This window comes from Phalacrocorax aristotelis, chromosome Z, assembly GCF_949628215.1.
Source record: "Phalacrocorax aristotelis chromosome Z, bGulAri2.1, whole genome shotgun sequence".
NCBI lineage: Eukaryota > Metazoa > Chordata > Aves > Suliformes > Phalacrocoracidae > Phalacrocorax > Phalacrocorax aristotelis.
In genome coordinates, this window is record NC_134311.1 from 27,472,520 (window position 1) to 27,492,052 (window position 19,533).

The following is a 19,533-nucleotide window of genomic DNA, read 5'->3' on the forward strand; positions in this document are numbered from 1 at the left end:
TCAAAGTAGTTTAGTAACACACTCTGTGCTGCAGTTAGCTACTCCTTACATGTCTTATTTCACCAAGATCAGATATTAACTGACCCTTGTGTAAGGCTGATTTGAGCTAACTACTGCTATATCTGCCAAAAAAAAGGTTTCCTCAAAGCAAATAAGATGACTCCCTAAGTTAATGAGTGGTCATCCACTGTGTCAAAAGAATGGGATGAATGCTTGGGAGAAAGTGGCCTGTCTACATCTAAATACCAAACTGGTAGAGCACTTTATCACCCTCCTTCCACATACTCAGCTGCAGCTTAGAGATGCTGAAAAAATAACCCTGACTCAGAAAACGTACATAAAAGGTCATGATCAATAGTCCAAATTCAATTTTAATAAGGCTAGTTCTATAAAACCAGTTCACAGCACTTGTTCTGGTCCCATTCCCTTCCCACCAGTTTTAAGAAATATCTTCAATGGAATTTGAAACGCTTACATTTCATTTATCTATCAGAAAATGAAAGTGATTTAAAAAAATACAGTAATTTTACAAATCCTCATTATCAATGAAACATCTTAATTTTAGTGAGCTGAGAATTGTGCTCACAGTAGGATCTTTAAAATCTATACAAATTAAATATAAAGTGGCATACATTATAATATAAATTAAACATATCCTGCAAAAAAAAAAGACAGCAGCAACTACCTTCTATCAAAAGAAATAAGTAAGATGTACCATATTAAGAGAGTAAGATCTCAGGTATGGTGTACTAAAATCACCACAATACTCTCCATCATGCTTTTCATCCTGGAAGGACAGAGAAGGCTTAAGAGCCACAGTGAAAGTTTTAAAGCTAACTACTAATATGAGGAGAAGAAGACACTGAACAGCATTAACTGGAATTAATGCAGGCATCTACATATGAAGCACAGAAAATGTAGTATTAATAAAATTAAATGTCTGCTGGACCATGTTAGGAAAAGTTGAAAAATTGAGTTACAGCGTTACTTGGCTATGCATAAGAAGGACCTTGATAAAAACATTCTTAATTAAGACTATTTGTGAGGAATGCTCACATGATTTTAAGTGAAATTATAATGGTGCCAGTTTAGCCAAATGTAGTTCTTTCGAGACATTTTGCCTACAAATCCTAGCTGTCACAATTCTATTTGCTAAAATCCCTGCAAATAGCATATTCATAGCTTTAAAGCAAGCAAATGTAATGACAGCAGAGGTAAGACAAGGATAATTATAATCCATGATTGGAGGATAACTTATACTCCGTCATACAATGCAAATTTTTACTTGATATTTACAAAACCACACCTTTTAAATTTCTTTCAATTAAAGGCATGTCAGAAATTAAAAGCCTCAAACACTAATTACATTAGAAACTATCATTTTCTCTATTTTTTCAGGAGATTCATTACCAAATTTTGATAAAACCTCTTGTTGTTCTTCTCGGGTGGAGAAAAGGATCTTGGGATTCAGTCCCTTTATATTCATGTTTTCCCATGGTGGTTGTTCACAGCTAGGTCTGTCCCTAGGCTCCACCTCTACTTCCAGATTGACTTGAAATAGATCAGGATATTTTTCTTGTATGTCACAGGCATCCAGATCATACCTGCAAAGATGCACACAAGCAGATTCTTGATACTGATGGCTAGCTAAATTAAATATCACCGCAGTCCAAGACAGAACTTCAAAGCAATTAGTATAAGGTTTAAAACATGATTTGTTTACTTTTCCCACGTATTTTCAACAGGTGAGAAAATAAAAACCTTGTTACTGCAACTGAAGTAATCTACTTCCTGCACTGACTATATTTCCTCCGCCCGCCATATGTTGGTTTGGTAGGTTAAGCAGTTTCAAAGAAAACTTCTTTCAGGCCCCCTCAAAAGGGTATCAACATACTTGGCAAATTTCACTGTGGTGGCATTTCGGGGCACAAAACCTGTGTGGAACTGAATCTGAAACATCTTCATTGAAGCCATCTGTTGAAAACAAGGAATACAGGGAAACTGTGTAAGTCCACCTGAACAGTAGGCACAGTGGTCTGCCTTTAAAGTATTTCCAGTATTTAAATATTTTCAAGTGTTTGGTTTGCTACCATTTCAGTTAATTCCATGTAAAGTTTATCTTCAGAGATTTAAATGCAGTTTAAGACAGAAGGTAGACAAATCTATTACTACCAGAAACAAACCAAAAGACCTTGAACCATGTACCTCTCATTATTAACCTCAGACTATCAAAGCCTGTTAAATACTTCCAGATCCTGTCCCAGAGGCTGCAGCTGCATGACCCTTATTACTTTTCTGAATAACATACGCTCAGAAAAATTTGTTGTGCAATACACTGAGAAATATATGCCATATATAGATGAGTCCATTCAGAACAGTCTTAAAGGCAGCATGTTTGAAAGGACACTTCATGAGACATGTAAAGCATTTTTTCCTGTGCAACTTCAAATCAACCATACATAATTATAGGGCTTTTCCAAACCAATTCATTATAACCATTCAACTCTCCCAACTCTGTCTTCTGCTAACAAAAAAACTACTTTCTCATGCCTGATCAGCATGTAGGAATCCAGAAAATGCTCCATTGGAAGGTTCATGTAGCTCCTGGTCTTGCACAAATCCAAATTACATCAAACTGATAAATACACAATGTTTTTGTTCCCTGGTTTTAGTTACAACATGTGTGGAATAGTCTTGCTCATTCTTACAAAGTAATTCTTCCAGTAGTAGTCTAATAAATATGATATGATAAAATTGAGTGATGAAAGCTTTCCTTGTAAATTAGTATTTATTAAACATCATAACTGCAAGTCAAGTAACAGGCGAAGCATTGCCAACAGGTGAGGGAGGTGATCTTTCCTCTCTATTCAGCACTGGTGAGGCTGCATCTGAAGTCCTGTGCCCGCTGCTGGGATCCTCAGTATGAGAGACATGGACATACTGAAAAGAGTTTCTCTGACCCATCCATCCATCCCTGCCCTGAACTACACAGGAAAACCTGAACACCCTATTAAATCAGTTTTCTTAATCCCTTGCTATGCAAGAAATTTCCTGAAAGATACACTAACTCCTCTCTCAAATTAACTCTGAGCAAGCGGGAGACATTCACAATGTCCAGCTCTAGACACTTAACTGCAATACTGAAATGTGGTGGTTGATCTCCTTAAGAGTTCAGCAGAGACCTTCAGGGGGCAATTTAGAGTACATAAAACTAAGGACATATTGAATATTGTTCCATCAAAGCTCCAAATGAGGATCACAGTGTTGATGTATCACGTTATAGTAGATGGATAAGAAAATTCTGATCTTTTCCAATTAGTGAATAAATGCCACAGAAACCACATCAAAGAAATTCTGTCATCAATGAAACTGAGATTGTACGAGTATAAGCTAACCTTGGCTGAATTCTCCCCAGTTGTATGCCTTCTCTGATGACCTTAAACCATACGCTAGTTATTTTTGTGCATTAAAGAATCATTTCATTGAGATTTCACTTTTAGGATGTTCTAGAAGGTCCGACCCCACAGCACTCTGGGGACATTAAGAAAGTCTTGAACCTCTGTAACATGACAAGATTTGACACTCACCTTCCTACAGAAACAAACAAAGCAGGAAAACCATAGGGAATACCACTTTCCTATCAAACAGTATTTTTCCTTTCATTGCTGTTTGGTTGGACAGAATTAAAAAGTTCTGGCTTGTTGTGGAACTTAACAAGTAACCATCACTGCCTCAAAAAACTGGCTGGAAGCTTTACATGCACCTATAACTATCACTACTCAAGTAAACTGCAGAAATGCTTACCCAAGCATCTACATGCACAGTACTAAGAATAGACATAATTATTAGGCTTGAAAAGGATGAATTCCCGGGTACATGAAAACCTCATGCATTTCTTTTAAAGAATAGCAAATAAAGCCACGTACTTAATGAGATCACTAATATAAGTATACTACAAAGCTGCAACAAGAAAAAGCAAATCTCCATGTAGGCTGTTAAATTTATCATTACCTTGGCTTGTAGTCGGCCTCCTAGTGTTGACCTGGCATGATATATCACAATGAGAACATCCCCCTGGACTGTTATACCTAGTGGAATTACAGCTTTCCCATCTTCAATTTTAAAATCCCTGAAGAAAACACATAACCACAGTTAATTTCATTAAAAAAAAATAGTATATTACTGATGCCATGAAAAGCCGATATCAGGACTTAATAGTCTGAACGCCTATTAAGCAGGTATTCTTTATTGCAGCACTGGCCACACGGGATCACTCCTCCTAGTGTGCATGCCTGCACAGAGTTAGTTGCATAATTTATACAAGCTTTACATACATATTCATTGATTTTCTGAGAAAGGATATACATATTCATTAATTTTCCATGATCATATCAATTTTATTATCATATGCAAACGTCCTCTGTGTATGCCTGTTAGTGGTCATCAGGGGTCTCTGGATGAAGGATCTACTCTGTGATATTTAATTTAGCCTTAAACGGAATTCCAATTAAAGTTTACAATTTATTGAATAGAGACAAGCAAGCAGCGCTGGATGCACGGGGGATTCTTCCGCCTAACGTGCATCCCGTCATACAAAATTACAGGGTTTATATTCAGTTACTTAATTAATAACAATTAGTAAAAACACGCCTAAGTTTACACTCATTGGTCAGTGATAGGCATCCCACTTGCCGTTGGTCAGCCGTAGTTAAATTAGCCACACTTGCCATGTAGATTATAGCACGCATGCTCTTTACGGGGGGGGGGGGGGGGGGGCAAGTCTTTTTGGTCCTGAATTGGGTCGGTGGTCGCACTCTCCCCCTGCCAGAATTACCTTTTCCCCAGTTGCCATGCTTCAGCGCCTCCTGAGCCAAGAAGTTCCCTGTTATCACTGCTGGCTGATTTGTAGCCTTCCCTTATCTTGGCACTCTCCTTTGTAGCAAGATGTTTCCTCTGTTAGTCCTTGACGCTCTACTGAATTGTATCTTTTTAGGAGGCTTCTTATCAATGAAGCATTCACTGCTAATGCCCTCTTGTCTGGCCTATTTATTATCTTGTTAAAATTCTCAGGTGTTAGTTTCTACTCCTAACTAAAATTCTTTCTTAACAATTAACTTAACAAATCGCCAATCAACATTCCAACCATTACGACAGTTAACAAGTCAATTGAGCGGCCCTCGGTTACACAAGCACAAACAGAACGGTCAAATGTTAGAGGGTCACACTCCACCGTGTGGCCCTAGCATTGTTCCATACTGACACGAATCAGATGAACACATTTTACATACTCTTCCTCACTGGGTCCACTAGTTAACCTTTGCTTTCGTGCAAACTCAGTTCTGAGATCACGTATATACCATCCTTGAGGGACAGTCTGTTCTGGTGTAGCGTTTTGCACTGCGGTTCCTTATATTTATGGTTCTGTACATCTCCTTTTTTAAGGTCAAATATTGTAAATTTTTGTTTAGGTGCTGTCATGGTTCAGCCTCAGTCAGCAACTAAACACCACGCAGCCGCTTCTCGTCTTGAAGCCTTTCCAACTCCCCCAAAGCAACAGGTTTTAGTCACAACAACTCTATCAATCCCTCCTTTTGAGGGCTTGTAGCTTACCTGCTACAGTCATCAATATAAGAATTTACTGAGTCTCAAACGGAGACTATTAGAGAAGTGTTTTATGTTTGTTTGCAAATTTCACAATAATTCATCCTTTTCAAGTGCCCAAGTGAAATATTTCCCTGTTTCCACTTGGTGTCTGTGCCGGTTTTGGCTGAGAAGGGGTTAATTCTCCTCACCGTGGGGGGTTGGGGACCTTTCCAGCTTCCCGCCCTCTGCCGCGTGGCGGGGGGGGGGGCTGGGAGGGGCGGGGCCATGGCGGGGGCGGCTGACCCCGACTGGCCAATGGCAGGTTCATTCCATACCACGTGACCCCATGACCAGTATATGAAGGGGGCCAGTGGCAGCGCGGGAGCGGCGCGGCGGCGGGTCGGCGGCTGCGGCGCGTGCGGTTGGCTTTGGTGGTTCGTCCCCCTCCACCTCCCTTCCCCCCTCCCTTCCCCGGGGCTTTGCGCCTCTCTTTGTTCTCCTTTACATTGCATTTCTGGTGTTGTTTCTTTTAATTTTAATTATTAAACTGTTCTTATCCCAACCCACGAGCGTTACCCTTCTGAGTCTCTCCCCCATCTACCGGTGGGGGAGTGAGTGAGCGGCTGTGTGGGGCTGAGCTGCTGCTAAACCACGACAGTCATTTTGGTGCCCAACGTGGGGCTCAAGGGTTGGAGATAACAACAGCTGCTGGTCACAGCACCATGTTGTCCTTTTTGCAGTTGGTGTTAAAGATCGGTGTTGGTTGTTTGAGTCTGCTGTGTTCTGCTGTGATAAGTAACGTTTTGCCTACAAGATTTGTTATACAAACACTCGTTTTCAGCTTTATCTGGTATTTGGGGTTTTTGCTGAAACCGTTACTGTACTTCGGATACCACCTTGTTGAGGCAATTAGCAATTATACCTCCTCCTCTGAGAGATTTTATGTGGAGGAAATACAGAATAGTACCTTTGCAACTTTGTTCTATGATGCCTGTGCCTTTGTTACAACAACCTTTTTGTATCTTGAACATCCTTGGGTGGTTAAGGTGTACTTATTGTTAGTTTTTGGGCATGTTGTTTTGGTTTTGACTAAGCAACTTAAGAATATCACCCAGAAATCTGCCCCCAGGCTTGATAGTTACGAGTGGCAGGGCATGTGGGATAGCATGGGCAAATACCTAGGGCAGTGGGCACCCCCAGTGATTCTGAGTTTCACCCCTGAACAAGTGCAGAATCCTAAAAAACTAGTAGAGTATTTGGAGAAAGTATGTTGTTACGCTGGGAACTCCAGAGAGACACAGATAACTGCAACATGCTGGGGCCTGGCCCATGCATACCGAGCCCTGCTCAACAGTATTCAGTGCCCCCAGGGGGAAGAGAATGTCTCTGGATTGAAATGCAAAGTGACTGGCACTGTGGTCACTCCAGCCCTGACACCAGGCACTGCAGCCACTCAAACCCCCAGGACAGGCACTGCAGCCACTCGCAGCCGGCTCAAAGAATCAACCCGTACCAGTATCAGTTGCCCCCATACACAAGACGAAATATTGGAAGCGGACGTCAACTCGTTTAGAACGGGATGATGAAAAAGCAGGGCCATCACAGGGAGAGGAGGGAGAAGTCATAAATGAAATAGAGACCACCTGATCCCTGTCCTTGAGCGAGTTGTGAGATATGTGAAAAGACTTCAGCCATAGTTCAGGTGAGCACATTGTCACCTGGCTGCTCCGATGCTGGGATAATGGGGCCAGTAGCCTGGAACTAGAGGGAAAAGAAGCCAAACAACTGGGATCCCTTTCTGGGGAAGGGGGCGTTGACAAAGCAATTGAGAAAAAAACACAAGCCCTCAGCCTCTGGCAGCAACTCCTGTCCAGAGTGAAGGAAAGGTATCCCTTTAAAGATGAAGTTATATTGCCCAGGAAAATGGACAACTATGGAGAAAGGCATCCAGTATCTAAGGGAGTTAGCTGTGCTTGAGGTGATTTATGGTGACCTAGATGATCAACGGTCATCCAAAGATCCAGATGAAGCTGAGTGCACATGACCCATGTGGCGGAAGTTTGTACAGAGCGCGCCATCTTCGCATGCAAACTCCTTGGCAGTGATGTCCTGGAAAGATGACGAGGCACCAGCGATGGCGGAGGTGATTGATAGACTCCAGGATTACAAAACAAATACCTCTTCCTTGCTCGTCTCTGCTGTGGAGAAACTATCCCAAGAGGTGCAGCAACTCAAAGAAGATATGTCCTGCTCCCCACCCCTACAGAGTAGTATCTCAGCTGTTAGAATAAGTGTCCTTTGGCTCAAAGGAGGGGATACACACCACAGGCCACCCTATGGTTCTACCTGCGTGACCACGGAGAGGACATGATGAGGTAGGATGGCAAGCCTACCTCGACCCTACAGGCACAATTATGTGAACTGCAAGGAAGAACAGTCACTCAGGGAGGCTCTTCCAGGAAAGCTGCTGCTCCAGTTTCCAGTGAGCACCTCCCCAGACAGAGGAGCAGAAGTGCTGATTTTATTTCTAAGCGTAATAGAGGGACTCCTGATTCACATTTACAGGAAGTGAGTTGTGACTGCCATGATCAAGGCTAGAGGGGCCCTGCCTCCAGCTGGGTGGAGGAAAGGGATAACCGGGCTTACTGGACTGCGTGGATCTGATGGCCTGGCACGTCCGGCCCACAGGATTATAAAGCTTTAGTGGACACCAGCGCACAGTGCACCTTAATGCCATCAAACTATATAGGGGCAGAACCCATCAGTATTGCTGGAGTGACAGGGGGATCCCAAGAGCTAACTGTATTGGAGGCCGAAGTGAGCCTAACCAGGAATGAGTGGCAAAAGCACCCCATCATGACTGGCCTCGAGGCTCCGTGCATCCTTGGCATAGGCTATCTCAGGAGAGGGTATTTCAAGGACCCAAAAGGGTACAAGTGGGCTTTTGGTGTAGCTTTTGGTGTAGCTGCCTTGGAGCTGGAGGAAATTAAACAGCTGTCTGCCTTGCCCGGTCTCTCAAAGGACCCTTCTGTTGTGGGGTTGCTGAAGGTCAAAGAACAGGTGCCAATCGCTACCACAACAGTGCACCGGCGGCAATATCGCATCAACAGAGACTCTCTGATCCCCACCCATGAGCTCATTCAACTGAGGAGCCAAGGAGTCATCAGTAAGACCCACTCACCCTTCAACAGTCCCACATGGCCAGTGCGGAAGTCTAATGGAGAGTGGAGGCTAACAGTAGACTATCGTGGTGTGAATGAAGTCACTCCACCGTTGAGTGCTGCTGTGCCAGACATGCTAGAGCTTCAATACAAACTGGAGTCAAAGGCAGCCAAGTGGTATGCCACAACTGATATCGCTAATGCATTCTTCTCAATCCCTCTGGCAGCAGAGTGCAGGCCACAGTTTGCTTTCACATGGAGGGGCGTCCAGTACACCTGGAATCGACTGCCCCAGGTGTGGAAACACCGTCCTACCATTTGCCATGGACTGATTCAGACTGTACTGGAACAGGGAGAAGCTCCCGAACACCTTCAATACATTGATGACATCATCGTGTGGGGCAACACAGCAGAAGTTGTTTTTGAGAAAGGAGAGAAAATAGTCCAAATCCTTCTGAAGGCTGGTTTTGCCATAAAACAAAGTAAGGTGAAGGGACCTACACAAGGGATCCAGTTCTTAGAAATCAAATGGCAAGATGGACGTCATCAGATCCCAACAGATGTGATCAACAAAATAGCAGCCATGTCTTCACCAACAAGCAAAAAGGAAACACGAGCTTTCTTGGGCATTGTGGGTTTTTGGAGAATGCGTATTCCACACTACAGTCTGATCGTAAGCCCTCTCTATCAAGTGACCCAGAAAAAGAATGATTTAAAATGGGGCCCTGAGCAACGACAAGCCTTTGAACAGATTAAACAAGAAATAGTCCATGCAGTAGCTCTTGGGCCAGTCCGGGCAGGACAAGATGTAAAAAATGTGCTCTACACTGCAGCCGGGGAGAATGGCCCTACCTGGAGCCTCTGGCAGAAAGTGCATGGGGAGACCCGAGGTCGACCCCTAGGGTTTTGGAGTCAGGGATACAGAGGGTCTGAAGCCTGCTATACTCCAACTGAAAAAGAGATATTGGTAGCATATGAAGGGGTTCGAGCTGCTTCAGAAGTGGTTGGTACTGAGGCACAGTTGCTCCTGGCACCCCGACTGCCGGTGCTGGGCTGGATGTTCAAAGGAAACATCCCCTCTACACACCATGCAACTGATGCTATGTGGAGTAAATGGGTTGCACTGGTCACCCAGCAGGCTCGAGTAGGAAACCCCAGTTGCCCAGGAATCTTGGAAGTGATCATGGACTGGCCAGAAGGCAAAGATTTTGGATTATCACCAGAGGAGGAGGTGACATGTGCTGAAGAAGCCCCACTCTATAACAAACTGCCAGAAGACGAAAAGCAGTATGCCCTGTTCTCTGATGGGTCCTGTTGCCTTGTGGGGAAGCACCGGAGATGGAAGGCTGCTGTATGGAGTCCTACATGACAAGTAGCAGAAACTGCTGAAGGAGAAGGTAAATCAAGCCAGTTTGCAGAGGTAAAGGCCATCCAGCTGGCCTTAGACATTGCTGAACAGGAAAAGTGGCCCAGTCAGAAACCCTACATACTGTGGAAAGGGACAGAGTCCCTGTAGTGCACGCAGAAAGTATGCTGGGCAAGACAGCCTGGGTTCCTCCTGCCTCAGGCAAAGGCAAGCCCATTCGTGGGATTGCTCTTGCTCAGGGACCTGGGTGCACTTGGTGGGTGATGCGGGAGGATGGAGAAATCTCATGTGTGCCTCAAGGGGATTTGATTTTGGGCGAAAACAGTCAATGAACTGAATGGCAAAATGTGAACTGCTGTATAATACTGTGTGTCAGCTCTGTGTTGTATCAATGATATCAGAGTACGAGCCTCCCAACCCATGGAAGATAAACTGTGAAACAAGCAGCGCAGCAGTGATGGAACAATGACTGACTCGGTATGCAGCAACCCAATGCTACACACCATCTCCCCCACCCTGAAAGCCTGATACAGCAGATGGAGCCCAGAGTCATGGACTGGGTGAACTCAATGGACATTTTACAGGGAAGGTCCATAGACTAAGGGAATGATGCCTGTGTATTATGTTAAAGGATGGGAAGGGGAGTGGTGGTAGCTGGTAAGGAAGGTTGTATTGCATCATATGGGACCTGGGCATGGCGTAAATGGTATGGAATAAGGGGTGGAGAATGTGCTGGTTTTGGCTGAGAAGGGGTTAATTCTCCTCACTGTGGGGGGTTGGGGACCTTTCCAGCTTCCAGAGCTCTGCTGTGTGGCCGGGGGGCTGGGAGGGGTGGGGCCATGGCGGGGGCGGCTGACCCCGACTGGCCAATGGCACGTTCATTCAATACCACGTGACCCCATGACCAGTATATTAAGGGGGGGCTGTTCAGGCTCAGGAGCAGCGCGGCATCGGGTTGGCAGGCGGTGAGTGTGTCGCGTGCGGTTTGTTTCGGTGGTTTGTTCTCCTCCCCCGGGGCTTTCCGCCTCTCGTTATTCTCCTTTACATTGCATTTCTGGTGTTGTTTCTTTTAATTTTAATTATTAAACTGTTCTTATCCCAACCCACGAGCGTTACCCTTCTGAGTCTCTCCCCCATCTACCAGTGGGGGAGTGAGCGAGCGGCTGTGTGGGGCTGAGCTGCCAGATAAACCACGACAGTGTCTCATCTTATTTCTTTTCCAATCACCATGTGTCTTAGCTGAATTTCAACAACAAAGAAAACACCTAAGAGACACAAACATTCCTAAAACCATTAGCATAACCAATCCAATGAATAATTGTTTTAACCATCTTAGATTAGGAAGCCAAGAAGTCAATTTATCCCACAAATCTCAAAACCCTGAAGAATTTTCATCTCGAGATATGTCATGGAATGTGTGTGTTTTTTCCCAAAGTGCATCCAAATCTGCTTCTACCCGATTACCCTTATTGATATATGCACAGCAGCTGTTATTAATGATTATGCATACACCCCCTTCTTTGGAAGTCAATAAACCTAATGCCATTTGATTTTACAACACAGCTGTACTAAGGGATGACACCTCCGTCTGCAAATTCTTTATAGACTTAAATCTTGATTGCAGTGAAGGTAGCCAGCAACACCTCCTAAGGTCCACTCCACTTCTCTCCCATCTGATTACCTGAAAAATTCTTAACATAAACCCAATCTCCAGGGCTAAATGGGTGGATCGGATGACCCATGTTTAGTTTGGCTTCTCCAAGGCCTTCAGTATCAACCCATAAAAATCTGCTTCAAATTCTTACCATGGCAAAGGAATTTTCTCTAAATGATTAAAACTTAAAAACTGCTCAAAAAATAACATGATTAACAGTTGCCTACAGCAGAGCAGACTCATTTAGACCCATAGTTCTCAGATCAAATATGGAAGAAATGTCTTCAAGGAGCTGCTGGGGAATGCAAGAGAGGATGTTATGAAGAAACCTGTTCCAGAGAAAGGCGCAGGGAGAAACTGTAGCCGCGCTGCTGTGGTATGTTAGGACTCCCACTGAGGGACAGTGGTAGAGAAAGGGGAAAACGTCATAACACCTCACAGCTGTTTCTGTTCCTGCTCTCTTCAAATTCATTAAACTCCTTATGGGGCTTGGATTTATAGCAAAGCTAGGACAACTTCGGTATTCTCTCATCTTTCCTCTGCCTGTGACTGTCTATACTTAGTACTGCTAGTACCATGTGCAATTCCCATGCTGAGTACAAGAGCTGACACCAGAGCTGTACAGGGGCTAACAGACACTCCCCTTACAGTTACCATGCCTGGGGGATCCTTTCTGGTTTCCATGATTGAGACATGATGTTCAGTTCAGTACAGGTACACCAGGGATCAATCTTCCTAGTTTACACCACATGGAGTGAGAGGAAAGAGGGTCTTGATCACCTCTGCCTCCCAGTGCCCTCTGTTCACCCCACTGTCATCCTCACTTTCTGCAGGAACAGATCCAAGCTGCCATTAAAACCATGTTGTCTCTTCACCATGATTTACCTTTCAAGATCAGCTAAAATGGGACAGAGGAGCTACTCCGTATGTTAAAGAAGCTTTCCACCCAACTGGCACATGCAAAATATGCTTTCTCTTCACAGTAAGGACTTCATATTTAAGTTAGCCTAGCACAACATAATGTGCTGTTTCAGAGCAAAACCTGTACTTACTTCATTTTGTCATATTCCTGGGAGGTAGTGGTTACTCTCTCATCTCCCACATAAACTTCACAAAAAGGCCTGCAGCCATTACGCTGCTTACTGAAAAGAGGAACTGGAGTCATGACGATTGATCTGGCGAGGATGGGCTTGCTGTGAGGAATAATGGGTTCTTCAGCCATCATGTCACACATGTATTCAATATATCTGCCAAAACAAAAAGGTACTTATTTAACCAAAGAACAAAATTCTAAAAATGGGTGAACACATAGGTGAGTTACTCCTGTTCATATCCAGCCACTAACCAGTGACAAGTGATAACAATAAAACATTGGGAAAACTTAACAGCACAGATTCTGAAATCTGACAGAATTTCACAGAAGGAAAATGAAATAGAGACATGGAGAAATATTTATGATTCCTAGCCAGCCTCTCAATTTAAGGACAGCAACACAGTTCCTGTACAAAAGCCTGATGGCTGCATCACAACAGAAAAATATACTGCCCAGAAAATTGAATACAGCCCTGCATACAAACTCATCTGCACCTGTGTCCCACCCTCCAGCCATTGCTGTAGAGCTGCAGTTTTATGCACATTCTACTTGTAAAACAAACTAGCCACTCTTTCCAAATGCCTTAAAACACCAAACTAGGAGAACTGTGTGTTTTGTATCTTACACATAATGGATCAAAGTTCCACGGCAGTTCTGAAGCCAGTAACTCAAAGCTTCTAAAGGCTTTAAATCTGTCCTCATTAATATAAGTTATTGTCATGGTTTAGCCCCAGCCAACAACTAAATACCAAACGGCCACTTGCTCACTGCCCCATCCTTGTGGGATGGGGAGAGAATCGGAAGGACCAAAGTAAGAAAACTCGTGGGTTGAGCTAAGAGCAGTTTAATAATTATTATTATTCTTAGAGTGAAAAGGAAAATAACAAGAGAGAGCACTGAAACCTGGTCTCCTCCTATGATAAGATGACCTGCTTAGTGGATGAGGGAAAGGCTGTGGACGTTGTCTACTTGGACTTTAGTAACGCCTTTGACACTGTCTCCCACAGCATTCTCCTGGAGAAGCTGGCTGCTCATGGCTTCAAAGAGTGCACTCTGCGCTGGATTAAACACAGGCTGGACGGCCGAGCCCAGAGAGTGGTGGTGAATGGAGTCAAATCCAGTTGGTGGCCAGTCACGAGTGGTGTTCCCCAGCGCTCAGTTTTGGGGCCGGTCCCATTCAGTATCTTCATTGATGATCTGGATGAGGGGATTGAGTGCACCCTCAGTAAATTTGCAGATGACACCAAGTTGGGTGGAAGGGTCAATCTGCTGGAGGGCAGGAAGGGCCTACCGAGGGACGTGGACAGGCTGGATAGTTGGGCCAGCGCCAACGGTATGAGATTCGACAAGGCCAAGTGCTGGGTCCTGCACTTGGGTCACAACCACCCCACGCAACACTACAGGCTGGGGGAGGAGTGGCTGGAGAGCTGCCTGGTGGAAAAGGACATGGGGGTGTTGGTTGACAGCTGGCTGAACATGAGCTGGCGGTGTGCTCAGGCGGCCGAGAAGGCCAATGGCATCCTGTCCTGGCTTGTATCAGGAGTAGTGTGGCCAGCAGGAGCAGGGAGGTGACAGTGCCCCTGTACTTGGCACTGGTGAGGCCGCATCTTGAATATCGTGTGCAGTTTTGGGTCCCTCAGTACAAGAAGGATATCGAGCTGCTGGAGTGTGTCCAAAGAAGGGCAACAAAGCTGGTAAAAGGTCTGGAGAGCAGGTCTTATGAGGAGCGGCTGAGGGAATTGGGGTTGTATAGCCTGGAGAAGAGGAGGCTGAGAGGAGACCTTATTGCTCTCTACAACTACCTGAAAGGAGGTTGTAGTGAGGCTGGAGTCGGTCTCTTCTCCCTAGTAAAAAGCTATAGGACAAGAGGAAACGGCCTCAAGCTGCGCCAGGGGAAGTTTAGGTTGGATAGTAGGAAAAAATTCTTCACTGAAAGGGTTGTCAGGCATTGGAACAGGCTGCCCAGGGACGTGGTGGAGTCTCGATTCCTGGAGTTATTTAAAAGAAGGGTAGATGTGATGCTTGAGGATATGGTTTAGTGGTGGACTTGGCAGTGATAGGTTAGTGGTTGGACTCAATGATCTTAAGGGTCTTTTCCAACATTAACGATTCTATGATTCTTGGGAGGAAGGAAAACACCCAAACGACAAGTGATATAACTGCCCACCACCCACTGACCGAGGCGGCCAGTGCCCAAGCTGCCATCGCTGCTTCCCCTGGCCAACTACCCGCAGTTAATATACTGAGGATGACACCATATCACAGAATCACAGAACCCCAGGTTGGAAGGGACCTCAGAGATCATCTAGTCCAACCTTTCTAGGAAGAGCACAGTCTAGACAAGATGGCCCAGCGCTCTGTCCAGCTGAGTGTTAAAAGCATCCAGTGTGGCTGACTCAACCCTGGGGAGATTATTCCAATGGTTGACTGTCCCCACTGTGAAAAATTTCCCTCTCATGATCAATTGGAATCTCCCTATGAGCAACTTGTGTCCATTCCCCCTTGTCCTCTCCATGTGCCTCTGTGTAAAAAGGGAGTCTCCATGTTCTTTCTAGCTACAAAGAAGCTACCCAGAGGTACATGATATGCAGTATCCCTTTGGCCAGTTTGAATCTGCTCTCTTGGCAGTGCCCCCTCCCCTCTTGGCTTCTTGTGCACCCAGCAGGGCATGAAAAGCTGGAAAAGCCCTTGACTAGTACAAGCACTACCTAGCAACAACTAAAACATCAGCATGTTATCAATATTATTTTCATACTACGTCCAAAACACAGCACCATACTAGCTACAGTGAAGAAAATTAACTCTATCCCAGCTAAAACCATGACAGAGGAGGACCCATTAAATAATCTCTAAGTAAATCTGTATAATCTGTCATTTATACTTAACTATTTCTTACTTCTCACCTTTCTAAATCTAATCCTTTTTATAGGAAACACCCGTACTACCAGTGTCACTACCTATTGAGACTTCATAAGATCTATCAAATTAAATCAAATAATCAGTTTAAAACACTTGTCGAACTATATGAAAGTCACCTCTGCACGGACTCTTTCAAAAAGCAGAAGGCATTCTTACTTATACAGAAAAGACTGACATAAATCATTCTTGGTCCTTCCACAGAACTTGCAGTGTTCTGACACAGTAAAACCTACTGTAATAAACTAGTCTCACACATGTGGAACAGGATTTTATCCTTAAGAGAGCACTCAAAAGCACTGCATACCTTTGTTTTCATTCCTAAAATTTCTTCACTACAGGTCATATTTGACTTACCTTTGATAAGAGCTTCAGGAGTAACTTAGACTCACAAAATTCAGAACTTTACCCACGATATATCAATTTTTCCAAGTATTTTGCTGTTTGAACACAGACACTATTGAAATAATTTATCTTCCTAAAAAGCATCCTGTAACAATAGTAGCATATTCACAAGTGCATAACTACTTGCTTCAACAGTACCCTACAGACTGATACCATACCTTTTATGAGAAGGCCAAATGCCAGGAGGACAGCGTTTCATACTGAACATGTAAACTGCAGCTTCAGCAGTAGTGAACAGACGACAGAAACACAGAAAAGAACAAACTACAACCGCAGACGCTGCTCTTCCATCCTATGAAAAAAAAAATAGCTTTATTATTAAACCTAGCAGTAAAAGCATTACAGAAGTTACTGAAGAACTTGCTGTCTCCTCCTTTAACAAAATGAAATCCAAGACCACGTGTGAGCATTAGAGATTTGTGTCTGAATGTGAAATGTTTTCATTTGATTTCCGCACAATACAAGAGATACTACATACCTGCTTGCTCAAATGTGAATAATTGCTTTAGCTTAACACTGAAATTTTCAGTTTATGTTTATTACCTCACTATCACTAATACTCATTTTTAAGTTTGTTTCCTGGCTGATACCTGAAACCCCAGTCCGGTGCTACTTTTGACTGATTACCATGGACTCCTGCTACAGAAGTCCTAAGATTCAGAAGAACTAAGCCATACTGAACTCTAACCTTTTGACTAAAACTGCCTGAGTCCATAGCTTGCCATGGAACTAACAGAAGGAAATTAAAACACTGAACCTCTTTCCACAGGGACCACTGCTACACATATCCCAGATTCACTCCTACATTACAAAACACTGAAGATTCAGAAGAGGTAATGGTTGACAGAACAGGACCTCAATTTTTTTCTAGCAACATCAAAATTTTTGTTGTAATTTGGCATACAAGTGTGGAAATGGGGAAGAAGGAAATGTTTTTCCTCAACTTCTTTTAACAGGCATTTCCTTAAAAGCCAGGCTTCTATTCTAACCATTAGTTAGATCAATGAAAAGGTCTGCCAGCACCATAAGAGGCATATCTTTAAAAAGCAATTCAGCTGTGCTGGTTTTGGCTGAGAAGGGGTTAATTCTCCTCACCGTGGGGGGTTGGGGACCTTTCCAGCTTCCCGCCCTCTGCCGCGTGGCGGGGGGGGGGGCTGGGAGGGGCGGGGCCATGGCGGGGGCGGCTGACCCCGACTGGCCAATGGCAGGTTCATTCCATACCACGTGACCCCATGACCAGTATATGAAGGGGGCCAGTGGCAGCGCGGGAGCGGCGCGGCGGCGGGTCGGCGGGGGGTGGGCGGCTGCGGCGCGTGCGGTTGGCTTTGGTGGTTCGTCCCCCTCCACCTCCCTTCCCCCCTCCCTTCCCCGGGGCTTTGCGCCTCTCTTTGTTCTCCTTTACATTGCATTTCTGGTGTTGTTTCTTTTAATTTTAATTATTAAACTGTTCTTGTTCCAACCCACAAGCGTTACCCTTCTGATTCTCTCCCCCATCTACCAGTGGGGGAGTGAGTGAGCGGCTGTGTGGGGCTGAGCTGCCGGCTAAACCGCGACATCAGCAAATCAATATTACTGCTGGTGTAGCTAGCAAGCCTAATGATTTCCAGAAGTCACTAAACTAGTCAATGATTCTATGGGCCAGACCCTGCCTTTCAGTTAAATTTCACAGATGTAACAAAAACATGGCCCTATCCCGAGACACCTACACTTCGGACAAAACACGAATGAATACAAGGGAAAAATGAAACAACACTGATCAGCATGACAAGCAGTGACCTATGTACACTTGCATTACAAAGCCACTTCCAAATTAAAGCACCGCACCAAGGGGAGAAAAAACATTGTACAAAGGTCAGCAAGCAAGTCACAGCAAACCCTTTGCAACCATAGCATGAAGTCAGAGGACAACTTTACAAGACTTTGAAGACCACTTTACAACCAGAAGTACAGCATTCAAAATAAAGAACAACTTATTCATTAGTAAACAAATCTGATGACAAAACCTTGCACTTCAGAAAGAAGCTTGGTAAACTGCAGAATAGGAGCAGAAGAAACAGTCCCAGAGGTGGACAGTAAGAATTTCAATTTTTCCTTGGATGTTTTACCAAGGGTGATGGATCTTGGCTACAAACATTATCAAACCTCAGGCATAAACAATCATTAAGGCAGCAACAAAAAACAATTACTAGAAAAAGCTAGATTTTGAGTGTAAATTTTTTCCCAAAGCCTCAAAAAGGTAGGTAGAGAAGTTTCATGTCTAAATTTTGGAAATAACCTGCTTAAAACAAATTAAACATGACTTTTCCTAGTGTGTGTATAGTTAGCTTAGCTTGGTTCATTTAAAACAGGTCAAATACAGCTATGTGAAGGGACACTGAAGCACACAAGGAGCTACAACATATCCAATTGGAAGTCTTTTTGCTATTAAATTCCACCAAGATGATTTGTACTCACACCTTATAGCTGTGCAAGTTTTCAAGGATGACTATCACTGCATAGTCCCAAATAATTACACAGAGCAAAGCATTACTGCAGAAGTTCAGGAGTTACTCCAGCCTCTGGCATATGTGCTATAGTCTTGAGATATCAACAGAACAGGATGCCAGATCCCAGTTATTGCCAGTCCAGAAAGAGTTAAATGTAGCTGAAGCAGGGAGCTGCCATTTAAATCTTGTTTTCAACTGCTGCTTCTCACCTGGATCACTCCAATTACAATGCAGGAATTTATCAATTCATTGCACTACTGCAGACCTCTACAGTAAAGATCAGAAGACCAGGAAGCCCTACCTGGTTTTGAATCCCAGCCACCTAGAGGCAGATGCACCTTTAGAAGAAGCAACTCATGTTCTGTCATCCAAGACAGACTAAAACATTCTATCTCTACCAGATAAAGCATTCTTTTCAACCTAAATTTCCTAGCTTTTAAGTCTACAAAAATTTCCAGATGAATGATTCCAAGACACATATTGCAGCTACCATTCATTTCTAACAGTTCTGGTGTATGCTCCTCATATCACGTATCGCATGCAGCCATATATATACAAGCTTCCCTCACACTTGAGGAAAAGGAATGAGTTAGGTATCTAGAAGAAACACTTCAAGGGAACAATGTTACAAAAACTCGTGCTAATCCATCTCATCTGCTTCTTACCTACTGGACTAGCAATCATGTGATACTGAGATACTCTTAAGTATAACTTTAATATAAAATTAGATTCCTAACCTCACAGCAGCACTGAAAATCCCATTGGTTTTCAGGAGCTGGCATTAACTGATTTTTTTCCTTGCATCACTCTATGCTTTGCCAGATCAGTAAACCCTCTTTTAAACTCTGATCATGATATTCCATATAGAC

At 43.9% G+C, this 19,533-nt stretch overlaps 1 protein-coding gene across 2 annotated transcripts in view; it reads right to left on the reverse strand.

Annotated features, from left to right (window-relative positions):
• The window catches only part of GAK (cyclin G associated kinase), a 75,725-nt gene that overhangs the window by 19,770 nt on the left and 36,422 nt on the right, over window positions 1-19,533 (reverse strand). For both annotated transcript variants that reach the window (XM_075079870.1, XM_075079869.1), the window contains exons 15-19: window positions 16,337-16,470; window positions 12,817-13,011; window positions 4,012-4,129; window positions 1,895-1,974; window positions 1,411-1,604 (exon numbers count right to left, since the gene is read on the reverse strand). In XM_075079870.1, coding sequence (XP_074935971.1) covers window positions 1,411-1,604; window positions 1,895-1,974; window positions 4,012-4,129; window positions 12,817-13,011; window positions 16,337-16,470 — 721 coding nt within the window. The remainder of the gene's footprint in view (window positions 1-1,410; window positions 1,605-1,894; window positions 1,975-4,011; window positions 4,130-12,816; window positions 13,012-16,336; window positions 16,471-19,533) is intronic.